The 13,802-nt window shown below is 34.7% G+C and overlaps 1 protein-coding gene across 2 annotated transcripts in view; it reads right to left on the bottom strand.

Annotated features, from left to right (window-relative positions):
• Positions 1-3,942: 3,942 nt before the first annotated feature.
• Positions 3,943-13,802, bottom strand: part of ATAD2 (ATPase family AAA domain containing 2) — a 62,119-nt gene continuing 52,259 nt past the window's right edge. Inside the window, exons 23-28 of one of the 2 annotated variants that reach the window (XM_041769715.1) lie at positions 11,590-11,712; positions 11,298-11,441; positions 8,917-9,312; positions 6,997-7,130; positions 5,558-5,686; positions 3,943-4,838 (exon numbers count right to left, since the gene is read on the bottom strand). In XM_041769715.1, coding sequence (XP_041625649.1) covers positions 4,794-4,838; positions 5,558-5,686; positions 6,997-7,130; positions 8,917-9,312; positions 11,298-11,441; positions 11,590-11,712 — 971 coding nt within the window. In that variant the 3' untranslated portion in view covers positions 3,943-4,793. Of the gene's footprint in view, positions 4,839-5,557; positions 5,687-6,996; positions 7,131-8,916; positions 9,313-11,297; positions 11,442-11,589; positions 11,713-13,802 lie in introns of those variants that run through there. The other variant, XM_041769717.1, reaches the window with a different exon arrangement.

The raw sequence follows: 13,802 nt of genomic DNA, 5'->3' as shown, positions 1-13,802 counted from the left end.
TTGGTTGTATTGACCATCCATGAGGTAACTTACATTCTTTTAAAAATATGCCTTTTTGCTAAAGTTAGCCAGAGAGAATTTCTGTTGCTTGCAACCAAAAGAATCTCAACCAGTAAAATCCATCTGTTCTTAATTCAACACTTTAACTGATGACTACTCTCTCATCAATATTTATATATAAACATAACTTAAAATACATATAAAACAATTACATATAAATTATATTTTTATGCACAAACATAACACATTAAATATGTAAATATTATCTTATATATGTGAATATTCCAGAGCTAGCAAAAAACAAAAATGAAAAGCCCTATCACCTTTCAGTCTTTTCAGTCATTGTTACTGATGATCTATCTGTATCATCAGTTGCAAAGCTAAGATATAATTATTAAATGGGTTTCAATTTCATGAGAATGCCCAATATGTGGACAACTAGTAGCAAACTGAAATGAAAATCTTTTTTTTTTTTTTTTTTAAAGATTTATTCAGTTCAGAGAGAGCAAGTGAGCACGGGTAAGGGATAGAAGGAGAGAGAGAATCCTAAAGCAGAATCCCCACTCAATGCAAGACTTGATATCATGACCCTAAGATCATGACTGGAGCCCAAACCAAGTCAGGATGCCCAGCCAACTGAGCCATTCAGGAACCCCCCAAATATGTTCTTTTACAGCATAGGAGCTTGATAAATCTAACAGCAGTAGCTTCTAAAAATATAATCAAAATAAATTTGTATCTTTTAAAAAAATTAGATGCTATTAGCTAGATCCTACTCTTTTTGAGGCATGGGCCTCCATTTTCAACTTCATATCTTCCCATTCTGCTCTTAAAATTCTGCTTTCCTTATCCATTATCCATTTGACCAAATGATATTTAGCATTGACAATGGGTATTATGTAAGTGCTGGATCTATAATCATAAAACAAAATAGTTCCTGATTTATAAAGCCTATAATCTCATGGTGAGACAGATGTCAAGTAAACACTGTAAAGTAATTGTTACAAATTATAAAAATGTCGTGTGTTAAATGGAAGATTAACATAGTAAATCTCATTTAGATTGAAGGGGCTATTGGGAAAACTTCTCTAAGATAATGACTTTTATGCTGAGAAATGAAGGATAGGAGTTAGACATGCATTGGTGGAGGGAAAGGCATTCTACACAAACAGAATAGCATGTGGAAAAGCCCAGAGGTAGGAAAAAATAACACTAATGAGTATGAGCAAATGATATCAGATCTAAGATCCATAAGAGTATTTTGACTACTGAATGGAGAATTAATGGCAGGGCAAGAGTAGAAGCAAGGCAAATCAGCAAGCTCTTGCAGTATAGGCATGTGATTATGAGTCAAGAGAGCTAGCGGAAGAAATGGAGAATTGTGAGGTATTTGGGAGGCAGAATACAAAGACGTGGTGATAAGCCGGAATCTGAAAGAGAAGGAAGCTTTAGGTTTCTGGCTTCAGCATTTGGTTGGATGGTAGTAGCATTTATTGATAAGAGGAATTCTGAAGGAGCAACAGATTTCAGGGAAAGATCAAGATAATGGCGTTTGTCTCTAGTTCAGGAAAGGTCATAAAGATTTGTCTTTATTTTCTGTGAACTTTATAATTTTAGGTCAAATTTGGGTCTTTGATCCATTTGTGTTAATTATCATATATGGTGTGAGGCAGAGGTCCAACCTCATTCTTTTGCATGTGGATGTCCAGCTTTCCCAGCACACCATTTCTTGAAGAGACTATTCTTTTCCCATTGAAGGATCTTGGACATCATTTTCAAAAATCAACTGACGATAGATTAATGGATTATTTGTTGACTCTCAATTCTATTTTATTGATCTTGTATCTATCCTCTATGCCAATGCCATACTGTCTTACTGATGTAATTTTACTTTTGAAATTGGGAAGTAGGGGTCTTCCAAGTTTCTCTTTTTTCAAGATTGTTTTGGCTATTCAGGGTCCCTTGCAATTCCATTATGAATTTAGGATAGACTTTCCCATTTCTGCAAACAAAGCCAGTGGGATTTTGATAGGTATTATACTCAATCTGTGAATATTGCCACTTTGACATTAAGTCTTCCAATATGTGAATATATCTTCTCATTTATTTAGGTCTTAATTTTTTCCAATATATATTTTTTAAAGATTTTATCTATTTATTCATGATAGACACAGAGAGAGGCAGAGACACAGGCAGAGGGAGAAGCAGGCTCCACACAGGGAGCCCAATGTGGGACTCGATCCCGGATCCCTGATCACACCCTGGGCCGAAGGCAGGTGCCACACCGCTGAGCCATCCAGGGATCCCCAAGTCTTAATCAGTGTAGAGAGTCTTGTACTTCCTTGGTTAAATTTACTCTAAGATGTTTTATTATCTAAGATGCTCTTATAAATGTTCATTGCTAGTGTATAGAAATACAAATGATTTTAATGATCTTCTATCCTGCCACTTTTTTTTTTTTAAGATTTTATGTATTATTCATGAGAGGCAGAAAGAGGGGCAGAGACTGGCAGAGAGAGAAGCAGGCTCCCTATGGGGAGCCTGATGAGGGAGGGACTCGATCCCAGGACCCTGGGATCATGCCCTGAGCCAAAGGCAGCCGCTCAACCACTGAGCCATCAAGGAATCCCATCAACCTTATTTTTAAACCTTTAGTCTAGGTGAGAAATGGTAGTCCAATGTGGTTGGATGAATTTATTTATGGATTTATTTTATTTTATTTTATTTTATTTATTTATTTATTTATTTATTTTTATTTATTTATTTATTTATGAAATGACTGAATGTGAGACAGAGAGAGGCAAAGACACAGGTAGAGAGAGAAGCAGGCTCTCTGCAAGGAGGCTCTTGCGGGGACTCAATCTCAGAACCCCAGGATCATGACCTGAGCCAAAGGCAGAGGCTCAACCACTGAGCCACCCAGGTGCCCCTATCCTGCCATTTTGCTGAATTTATTAGTTCTAATAGATATTTTGTGAATTCTTTAGGATTTTGTACATATAAAATCATGCCATTTGTGAATAACTTTAATCATTTCCAATTTGGGTGTCTTCTATTTCTTTTTCTTGCCCTAATTACTATAGACTGATTGTATTTTAAGCAACAAATGATAAACATTCTAGGCTTGCAATTTCAGCATGATTTTGTGAGTCTACATAGAAAATGTAGATCTATTACTTCCCATGTCTGCAGACAGTACATCATGAAAAGGACAGGGAGCACATTCATCTTTGTAGCTAATGAACATATACCATATCAAGATTCAAGTGTCAACAGTATTTTAAACCATACACAGTAATAAAACAGATTTTGTACTTGTTTTGCATTAGATTATCTTTAGTATGCTTTAGAATAATTAAAAAATAGAAAAGTTTGAGAAGCATTTTTTACTTTTAAAATTTATTACAGAAGCTATACATACAAAATGAAATCCTAGTTATAAAAGATGTATCTGGAGGGATGCCTGGGGAGCCTGTTTTTTCTTCTGCCTATGTCTCTGCCTCACATGAATAAATAAATAAAATCTTAAAAACCTTAAAAAAACCCACAAAAGATGTATCTGGAGTAAGTTATAATAATCTTCAATAAAGAATGAGTATGTGTGTATACATAAAGGTAGAAATACACTACTTAAAATTTTTTCAGTGACTGGCATTGCTTTATGCATTACATAAGTGGGTATCTATTTATTAAGGTATCTAAATTATTAGGTTTTATAAGGCTTTAAATAAAATATCCACATAAATCAACAAAAGGTAACTCAATTCTGTAACTGTTTTATTAAAAAATTTTTTTTCTCGAAACTGTTTCAAAATCCAGAATCTCTCATATGAGATCATTATCTCCTATGCCCCTTGAAAAAAGTTTCCAACTATTTTACAAACTAATATTAGAATGTCTCTGTAAAAAAAACAACACAAGAGAATATGCATGGCAGTGAACAGTTTTATTGCTTTAAGAAAGAAATGTATTTTTGATATCATTAATACAAAATTTATAGTATTTATATTTATATAATTGTATATAAAAGCTATCTACAGTATATAACCTAAACACAAATTTAGAAGGATATAAAGCATTTTCAAATATAAAATTTTTGTGCTATTAAAGATATTTAACAAACTAGTTATTAATACATTTGCTGTGTGTATAATCATAAAAATAAACCAAAATATATTTAAAATCTTTATTAATCCAAATGAGAATTATAAAAATGTTTATGTAAATTTTGACATTCAAGTACAGAAACTGTTCTGGGGGGGGGGGCCTTTCCACAAAGTATGACTTGAACCCTAGCTTTTAAGTAAACAGAGAAAGAAGGCTCAAGGCAAATGGGAGATGGGCACTGAAAAAAAGGAGAACAAAAAGGGTGACAAAGCCACAAAGATACAATGGCTAAGTAAATTTCTAGTCCAATACATGAAACTATTTTTAGGAAGGAAAAGCCTTAAAAGTGCTTAAAACAAAAAGGATGTCAATGTCACTAATTACTCTTACGTGCCATAAAACATTAGTTATCAAAATAACTTTTAAGAGTTGGCCATACTTCAACTATTAATATGCTACAGAATTACTATCACTACAGTGCCCTGTTCAAAGTTCCAATATTTATTAGTTATCTCTGTAATTTATCTTACACATGTACATAAATACCAAGAAAATTTAAATATTTTTATTTACTATTTTAATCTTTTTCTTAAAGATGCAGGATTTTTGTCTTGCATCAGTTCTACGAACATAACAAAGGTAAATTAAATAGCAACTAAATATAAAGAACATTTGATACCATGACATCATGATCTGGAACAACTGAAGTTTTCTACCTCTTGCTCCATTTTCTAGATAAAGGGTACAAAGGAAAAATAGTAACTTTCAGGATGAAAAAAGTTGAAGAAACATGACTCTATTACTATTTTTTTAAAGTCAAACTCAAGAGTATTATTAACTCATTTATATATCTGAGAGTGAAAACAGAAATTTAGTTTAGTATTTATGACTGTTACATAAAATTGATACCACCAATGGGACTTCATTATTTTAAATCCTCTTGAAATGAGTCTGAGATGCGTTCATCTCATGTTAAGTTCAAGTAGTTATTATAATCAAGTCACTGGTGTATTTTTAGATATTAATATTTTGTAATTTGTAGGTACTAATATTATATACATATATACTGTGTAGGTACCATAGTACTCTTAGTAGGTATATTAATTACTATGTATATTATATACTAGCAGGTACTAGAAATAAGATCTATTATTATACTGTTATCATCCAATATCTTAGTACTAATGCCCACTATACAGCAAGATTAAGTAAAGACACATGGGTCTGTCTTAAGTATATCTTAAAAAGGAGCTCTTCATTAATACATACACAATATAGAGATTTTTTTATAGTCTGATACTATAGTTCCAATGTTTATTGAAGAAACACCAAACTCGATTTTTAGAAGTACAGAACTTAGCTGTATCTACAAATAATTCCTAGTCTTTATATTAAAAAAGTCTTTAAAAATTCTTATAATCTTATTAATTTCTTATATAGATTAGTTTACCTGAATAAGTCTTGTTTTGTCATAGTCCATGCGATGCTGATAAATACACTGGCTGATTACTGCATATAAATTTTCCAACTGAAAAATATTGTATTCTTGACTTTTTTTAACAACAGTCTTCAAAAGATTCTAAAAGAAAACATGAGTGTTTACACATGTGAGAGATAAATTTTGTGAGATATTCTGTAGATTTTGGGAATTTTTAGCATATAAACCAGAGAGAGGGCACACCTAATTATCTGATGAGACATGGTGACCTCTGATAATGGCTCTGATATTTAGCAGTAGTTAACCATCATTCTATGATCCTTATCTTTGCCTGGGTAACTCTCAACCTAAAAACTATAGCTGAGGAGGTGGCCAATTTCAATTTTAGCCATAAATCTCTATAGACAAATTAAATATAATCTCAGAGTAGATTAATAAGGAGAAAAGCAACATTTTTTTTGCAGGGTATTTTATGGCACTGCAGGTACATTGTAATGTGGAAAAAAAAAAGAGATAGTACATAAAAAATGAACCACTTCACTACTTCAATTATTTTTAAGATTTAGTTATCTATTTTAGAGAGAGAACACGAGTGAGTGGGGGGCAGAAGGAGAGGGAGAGAAAATCTTAAGCAGACTCCCCACTGAGCACAAAGCCTATGTGAAGCTTGACATGGAGCTTGATCTCACAACCCTGAGATCATGACCTGAGCCAAAACCAAGAGTAGGATACTTAACCAATTGTGCCATCCAGGTGCCCGTTCTTTTTCTTATAAAAGACTTTTCCATTTACTCAGTGTTTAATGATTGAAATGGACTCACTAGATTTCTGTGACTCTTCAACCTGGTCCTATGGGAATATATGCCATTACCTCTCAGTTAACAACAATAAAAAAAATGCCATTATGGTTGAGTAAAAACCAACTAAAAATGGTCACTGGTAATGGTTAAAAAATAATGTATATGGGAGCCTGGGTAGTACAATCAGTTTAGTGTCCAACTCTTGGTTTTGACTCAAGTCATGATCTCATAGGTCCTGAGACTGAGCCCTATGCCACCAGGCTCCATGCTCAATAAGGAGTCTGCTTGTGATCTCTCTCTCCCTCCCCACTATGTTTGCTCACTCTCTAAAACAAATAAATCAATCTTTAAAAAAAAAAAAAACCCAATACATAGGATCAATAATGCAGACAAGTATGTTAAAAACCAGAATATCAACACATTAGCCATCTCCAAACACTGCTTTTATGAAAGTTATTCTATACCAAGTTCAACTTTTCATAAAAGATTATTTATTCCATGTCAAAATGACACAATGTACTATCACAAGTCCAGTTTTGGTGGGTTATGTTACTAATCTGCATAGCAAAAGCATTACGATTTCAATTCACATACTTTTATTTTTTATTTCTTTTTTATTTTATTTATTTATTTATTTTTCAATTTACATACTTTTAATCGCTCATGGTCCACAACAAGTGAGGGCGTAGGCTGGGAAAGAATTGCTAAAGCCTTTTCAACACTGATCAGCTGCTGCTGCTCTACTTGGGAACGTCTAGCTCGAGTCATTCGCAGAATACACATTTCTAGAATGAAAAGTTAAATAACTATTATTTGGTTCACAGACATTACGATTAAAATAAACATTAGGCAGATTAAATAGCAGGACTAAAACAAACACCAACTCTGGCGTATTGGGTCTGCTGTAAGATTAAGATGCTGCTACTTCTACTCTTAAAAAAAAAAGAAGTACTTCTTAAATGGAGTATTTCAAAAGATCCTCAACAGGATCCTTTGCACAGGATTACTTCAGCATGAGATTCATAGAATGAAAATGCTGGAAAGGACCTCAATAATCTAGGAGTTGCAAACTACCACTCATAGGCCCAATCTGCCCTACTGGTATACATGAAGTCTTATTAGAACACAATCATGCCCATTTTACATGTCTGTGTCAATGTGGCTTTTCTAACAGGGTTGAGTAGTTATGACAGAGATTGTACCACTAAATCTTTATTATCTGTCCCTTTACAGAAAAAGTTTGCCTATCTCTGATGTAGAATAATCCACCACTGGTAGATAAGAAAAATAAGGCCAAGAGTGGTGAAGAGACTCTTCTAAGGTCAATGTACCTAACTGTTGTAAGAGCCAAAGTAAGAACTGAAGTATGCTGATATGTAAACAAATATCTGTCCCCCATTAAATAGTGTCCTTAAAAAAAAAGATAATGATAAAAAAAAGATAATGATAAAGGAAAAATAAAACAATTCTGAACTTAAAGAAAACATACTACATTATGTAGCCAGAGGATTAACATTTAAAATACTCATATTGGAAAGACTATATATCCTAGTCCATTCTGTTATGATTTTTTTTTCATTCTGCTATGATTATTCAAACACACTTGAACTCATTTTGAGGAAGTCCTTGAAAAAGATTTGCCTATAGTCTATAAGCCACTGAAAAAAACCAGTCTCATTAGCACTGTCAATACTTGTTTTTGACCAAAACAAATTTTTAATTGTTACCCCTCTTTTTGCTTTATAAGACTAAATAATGCTTGACTTTTCCAAAACCCAAACAAATCTGCTAAAGATCTAAAAAGATGCAGATAGAAGACAATTCTAAAAGACAAACTTTGGGAGAAGGATCATTAGAATGGATAGAAGGATCATAAATAATCTTGGACTTAACGTATAATAGAAACAGAGCAATGATCGGAGTAACATTTGTTCTATACCACTCAGCCAGAATTACAGAGAATCGCTGATCTTGCTTAAAAAGAAGAGGGTATCCTGCCAGTTTTTGAAAACTGTATAGCCAAGCACTTTGCTACATGCTTTAAATGGATTATTTAAGTTTCAAAATATCTGATTACCTGACCACTATCTACCCCAATTTTGCAGAAGTTAGAAAATAGAGAATGATTCATCAAGACCTTGCCCAAGGTCACAAGTTACTGAGTAGTGGACTAGCACTCAAATCCAGGCCTAGTGATGCCACACTGTGCTTTTAACAACAGTGATTTATAAGCTCAATAGTTATTAAGATAATACTATTTTTCCTAATTAACACCTACATTCTGGAAGACAAGAAAAAGGAATAAACTGAGATAGTAATTAGTCATTTAAGAACTTTGAGTGAAACCTCTTTTTAAAGATTTGAGAGAGAGAGAGATGGGGGGGAGGGAGAATGAGCAGGAGGGGAATAGGGAGAGAATCCCAAGCAGACTCGGAGCTGAGTGAGGAACCTGATATAGGGCTCACTCTCACAACCCTAAGATTATCTAAGCCTAAACTAAGAGTCAGGATGCCCCGAAACATCTTTTAAAAATCTTTTAAAATTAAAATTAGTAAATTGCTTGAGACTTACCCTTTGCTTCATTTTCATTAGAAATATCTATTATCTGAGAATCAGAAGCATCTCCATTGCAAACAATTTTATCTTTCCTCACTTCTGTGCATGCTGTGGTCTTCTCAGATTCTTCAAGCTCATTCTCAATACCACAAATACTTGAATTATTATTCCTCAATTCTATTCTGCTTTCAGAGGCATTTTGGTGTTTCTCATTTTCTTCCACTGAGGACTCTCCTGTGTTTCCAGTCTCATTGTGGTCTACACTTGTATCTTGATTTTCTTCTGTATCACTCTCAACTTTGTCATCTGTGGTATTCTGGCTCTCATCTTTCACCTGTGAAATCCTCCTTCGTTTTGTTATGGTGCCTAAGTACCACTTTGACTTTTTGCGGATTTTTCTCTTCAACTGAGCTTCAAAAAATTTAAGAAAACGATAAAAAGACATTTGACAATTTTCCAAGTAACTGGGGGGAAAATACCTCTTGAGATATAAGAGGGTAGAGTTTGAGAAACTGCTGTAGTTTTGTATGGCTGAACACAGAAACAAGGGTAGAAAGTACTGTGAGAAGGCAGAGAGTAGTAGGCAATAATGTGTCATTCTAAGGAGTTTGAATTTTATCTTGAATAATTTTAAGGAGGGCAATGATATGAATCATCCGATGACTCTAATTCAACAATCACTGTGGCAGGAATACAAGGAATGAACTGGAGGAAGGGTAAGGCTAAAAATGGCCTATACTTACTGAGTGCTCACCACATAGTGGGGACTCTTCTAAGCTCTTTATGTATGTACTGACTCCCTGAAATTTCACTTTCCCTGATCAGGTTTGCTATCATTATCAACATCCTTTTATAGATGAAGAAACTAAGCTATCCATAGATGAAACATTCTGCCTGGACCAGATACAGAATGACTACACTGTAATATTCTGTTTGGGAGATTCACTCATATGGCTGCTGCATGTGTTTAGTCATTGTCACTGTTGTTTAATAATCTATATTTTCCCAATCTGTTGTTGTGGGCATTTGGGTTGTTCCCAGTTTTGGGCTATTAAAATATTGGTTCTAAGAACATTCTTGTACATGTCTTTCAGTGAACACAATGTATGCAGTCCTGCTGGATATATAGCTAGGGATGGACTGTTTGAGAGGAGACATTTTCCATGTCCTCAATTTCCACACACACACACACACACACACACACACACACACACACATTTGCTCAAAGCTGATTTGACCAAGAACACCTGCTAGTACAGGTTCCTTGCTCATTTGCTATTCTCATCCTCCCTTTTCTAATTGCCTCCTTATATTTTTACAAAGAAGGGCTTACCCTACCTATCTTAAATCATTTACTCCAGGAGACAAACATGCAATACAATAAAGGAATGTTCCAATCCCAGCAAAACATACACAAATAGAGTTTTAAAAATTCTGTTTAAAAGCATCTGAGATCAGGGCAGCCCAGGTAGCTCAGAGGTTTAGCGCCGCCTTCAGCTCAGGGCCTGATCCTGGAGACCCGGTATTGAGTCCCATGTCAGGCTCCCAGCATGGAGCCTGCTTCTCCCTCTGCCTGTGCCTCTCTCTCTCATGAATAAATAAATAAAATCTTAAAAGAAAAAAAAAAAAAAGATCTGAGATCTAATTAAGGCACTGAGGAATTATGATACCAGACTCTGGGAAAACAAATGAATAACACAGTCTGAGGTGCTGAGGAGAGTCAGGACATTCGTGGGCTTAACAAAAACTGGAATTAAGAGCCTGCCAAGGAAAGGAGGCCTTGGGAAAACCCATGGGCTCCAAGTTAGTACCCCCTGGAGTTATACCCTAAGAATAAGAAGGAACAGGAAATAGACTAGAATTTATAGAAATGAAAATCAATTTCAAATGAGTTAATCTGCAATTAGATGAAGGTGAACTGGGACTGCAATTGGTATGTCATTATAAACCTGGGTTTAATTATATGGTCTCATTCATTTGGGGAATATAAATAATAGTGAAAGGGAATAGAAGGGAAAGGAGAAGAAATGGGTAGGAAATATCAGAAAGGGAGACAGAACATGAAGACTCCTAACTCTGGGAAATGAACTAGGGGTGGTGGTGAATGGGTGACGGGCACTGAGGGGGGCACTTGATGGGATGAGCACTGGGTGTTATTCTGTATGTTGCCAAATTGAACACCAATAAAAAATAAATTTATTATTAAAAAAATAAAATAAAAAAATAAATAAAAATAAACCTGGGTTTACTTTAAGAATGCAGAGTTGCCTTAATATTTATTAACAATATCAAGGTAATTTACCACATCAACACAGAGAAAACTAAGGAGAAAGTGAATGGCATCAGCAGAAAGTGAAGGCTAGTGTCCTAAGTGAAAATTACCCAAGTGCACTTACCAGGAGTACTGCAAGCCACAGGAGTACTAGGTGTCTTGAGTTTTTCATTCTGCTCTGGATCTGATCTTTTTTCACCAGCAGAGGTGGAATTTTGCTTTGGCATCACATGATAGTAAGATGGGGCATATTTGGAGGAGCTACAACCTTATAAATAGACATGGAATATCAAGTCAAATGTCCGAATTTCAAAATTACATGAAGGGTTAATTAAAAGGAATAAGTAATACATGACATCAGAACATCAGAAACATCATCAGAAACATCTTTTTCTGATGCCAAATCATTTTCCTACCTCTCTTCTTTCTAGATTCCTGAATTTCTTCACAAAGCTGCTCAAAGTCTTCATCAAGTTCTTCTTTAATTATTGCATAGGCAGTATCTCTTAAAGCACAGGCTCTATGCCTAATGAGACGATCTGAGAAATGAATAAAGAATTCAATTTAAAAATATCTCCTTTTAATAATTTACCAAAAATAAACTCAACATGTTAGGCTAAGATTGTAGTCATTAAAATTCCTTTTTTACTTTTACCATGAAGAGTAAATGTTACTGGAATTGTATTGTTCTGTTTTTGCTATTAATTGTTCTGGATGTTATTGGATGTTTTGGACATCCAATTCAGTATGGCAGACTAAACCCAAACAATTTTACTACTCTGTCCTAGATCTAGCTCCCCTTGACATATCAGGAAAAAAAAAAAATCAACAGCAGGACTATACAACAACATGACAACAACAAAGACAGCAAGGAAGGCTATTAATGTCATTAGTGAGCCAGAGATGTTAAAGAATTTTAGAAGAGAAGTTGGTACTGCATTGACAGAGAAACTAAACAAATAGCAACCTTACACAGGAAAACACTAGAAAAGCTCCTCTACTCAGAATCCAAGCACCATAAGCTGGAATATGCTTTGAGATAGAGAGCAAGTAATAAGCAAATGTAAAATTGCTTGAACAATCAGATCAGTTCCCTCACAGGGTGGTAGGCTGCAATATTCATGCCTAGATTAGAGTTGGCAACAATAGTTATAATATCAGGATTCTTCAGGGGATTTCTAACATGGCATTTGGGCCTGAAGAAAAGCAGAGGCAAAAGTCTAAGCACTGGTTCCCTGAGTAGGGTAGCATCACGTAACCTGGAAACTTGTCAGAAATCTAAATTCTTAGGTCCCAACCTACATCTACAGAATCTGAAACCATGGAAATGGGGCCTTGCAAGCTCCATCTTAATAATCCTCTTAGAAGATGCTGATTGCCTGCTAAAGGCATACCACTGGTCTAAAGTAATTTTAGATTGTCACAATGGACAGAAGGAGACGTAGCAGCAGCATGAGTGCAAGGATACAGAAAAAGTCCTCAGGTTCCAGGGTAATGCTTCACTCTACAATTAAGGAGTGTTCTCAGGTTGGTAGCCTGTTCCCAGTGCTTACCTACAGATGTGAACTACAGGGAAAAGCCTTGGGGAGGTGAGGGCAGAGGCCTGGGAGAGGAAGAACAGTGAGCTTTTCAACTGTTGAAGAAACTCTCAGTAGGTCTCTATGCTAATCAGTCTAATTTATAAACACTACCAAGAAAAGAGAAAGCCAATGTATTGGGGGAGAGAGGTAACACAGCAAACAGGACTATTAAAAAAAAAATTATCCACTGAAAGTTAAGGACACTATTCACAAAACAAAAATAGGAAGCTAGGAAAAAGAAGTGCCTAAGAAAGAATATTTCTGGATATGAGTAAAGATTATATCAAATATGTAGAAAGTTGAATATATTATTACATATATGAAGTTAAAAAAATCCCTTACTTTTAATTTACTTAGAGATTGTGTAGGTGAAGACAGAATGGGTATATGTCTAGAAAAGGTCTAAAAAGATATCTCCAAACTTAACAGTGTCCACCTTTGGAGAGAGGAAATGAGGGACTTAATTTTTATTTAAGTGTACTTGACTTACGATATTGTATTAATTTCAAGTGTACAACATAATGATTTGACATTTATATATTATGAAGTGATCATCATAGCAAACCTAGGGGGCTTAGTTTTGCTTTTTTTTTTTTTTTTTTTTTTTTTTTTTAGTTTTGCTATTATTAGCAAGTTGGAGTGTCTCAGTCAGTTAAATGTCCAACTCTTGGTTTTGGTTTGGGTCATGATATCAAGGTCCTGGGACAGAGCCCCACGTCCGGCTCCATGCTCCACACAGAGTCTACTTGAGACTTTGTCTCCCTCTCATTCTGCCCTTCTCCCAGGTTGCTCTAAAATAAGGAAGTCTAAAAAATATATTATGAGCAAATATTATATATGTTACTTTTGTAATAAAAATAATAATGGTCCTAACTAAGAAAATTCTTTCAGATCTTTCTTACTACAGAATGTTTCTTTACTACTTGGAGAAAGAGCACTGATAAAGAAGCTAAGTTGCTATGCAATTCTGTGTCTTGTTAGTAGATACACCATGAAACTCTTAATTAATAGAGGTATTTTGGAGACAAAGAAACCCACATTCAAATTCT

The sequence above is a fragment of the Vulpes lagopus genome, chromosome 9 (genome assembly GCF_018345385.1).
Source record: "Vulpes lagopus strain Blue_001 chromosome 9, ASM1834538v1, whole genome shotgun sequence".
Lineage (NCBI taxonomy): Eukaryota > Metazoa > Chordata > Mammalia > Carnivora > Canidae > Vulpes > Vulpes lagopus.
Note: the sequence above shows the minus strand (reverse complement) of the source record. Positions and strands in the feature narration are given on the sequence as shown.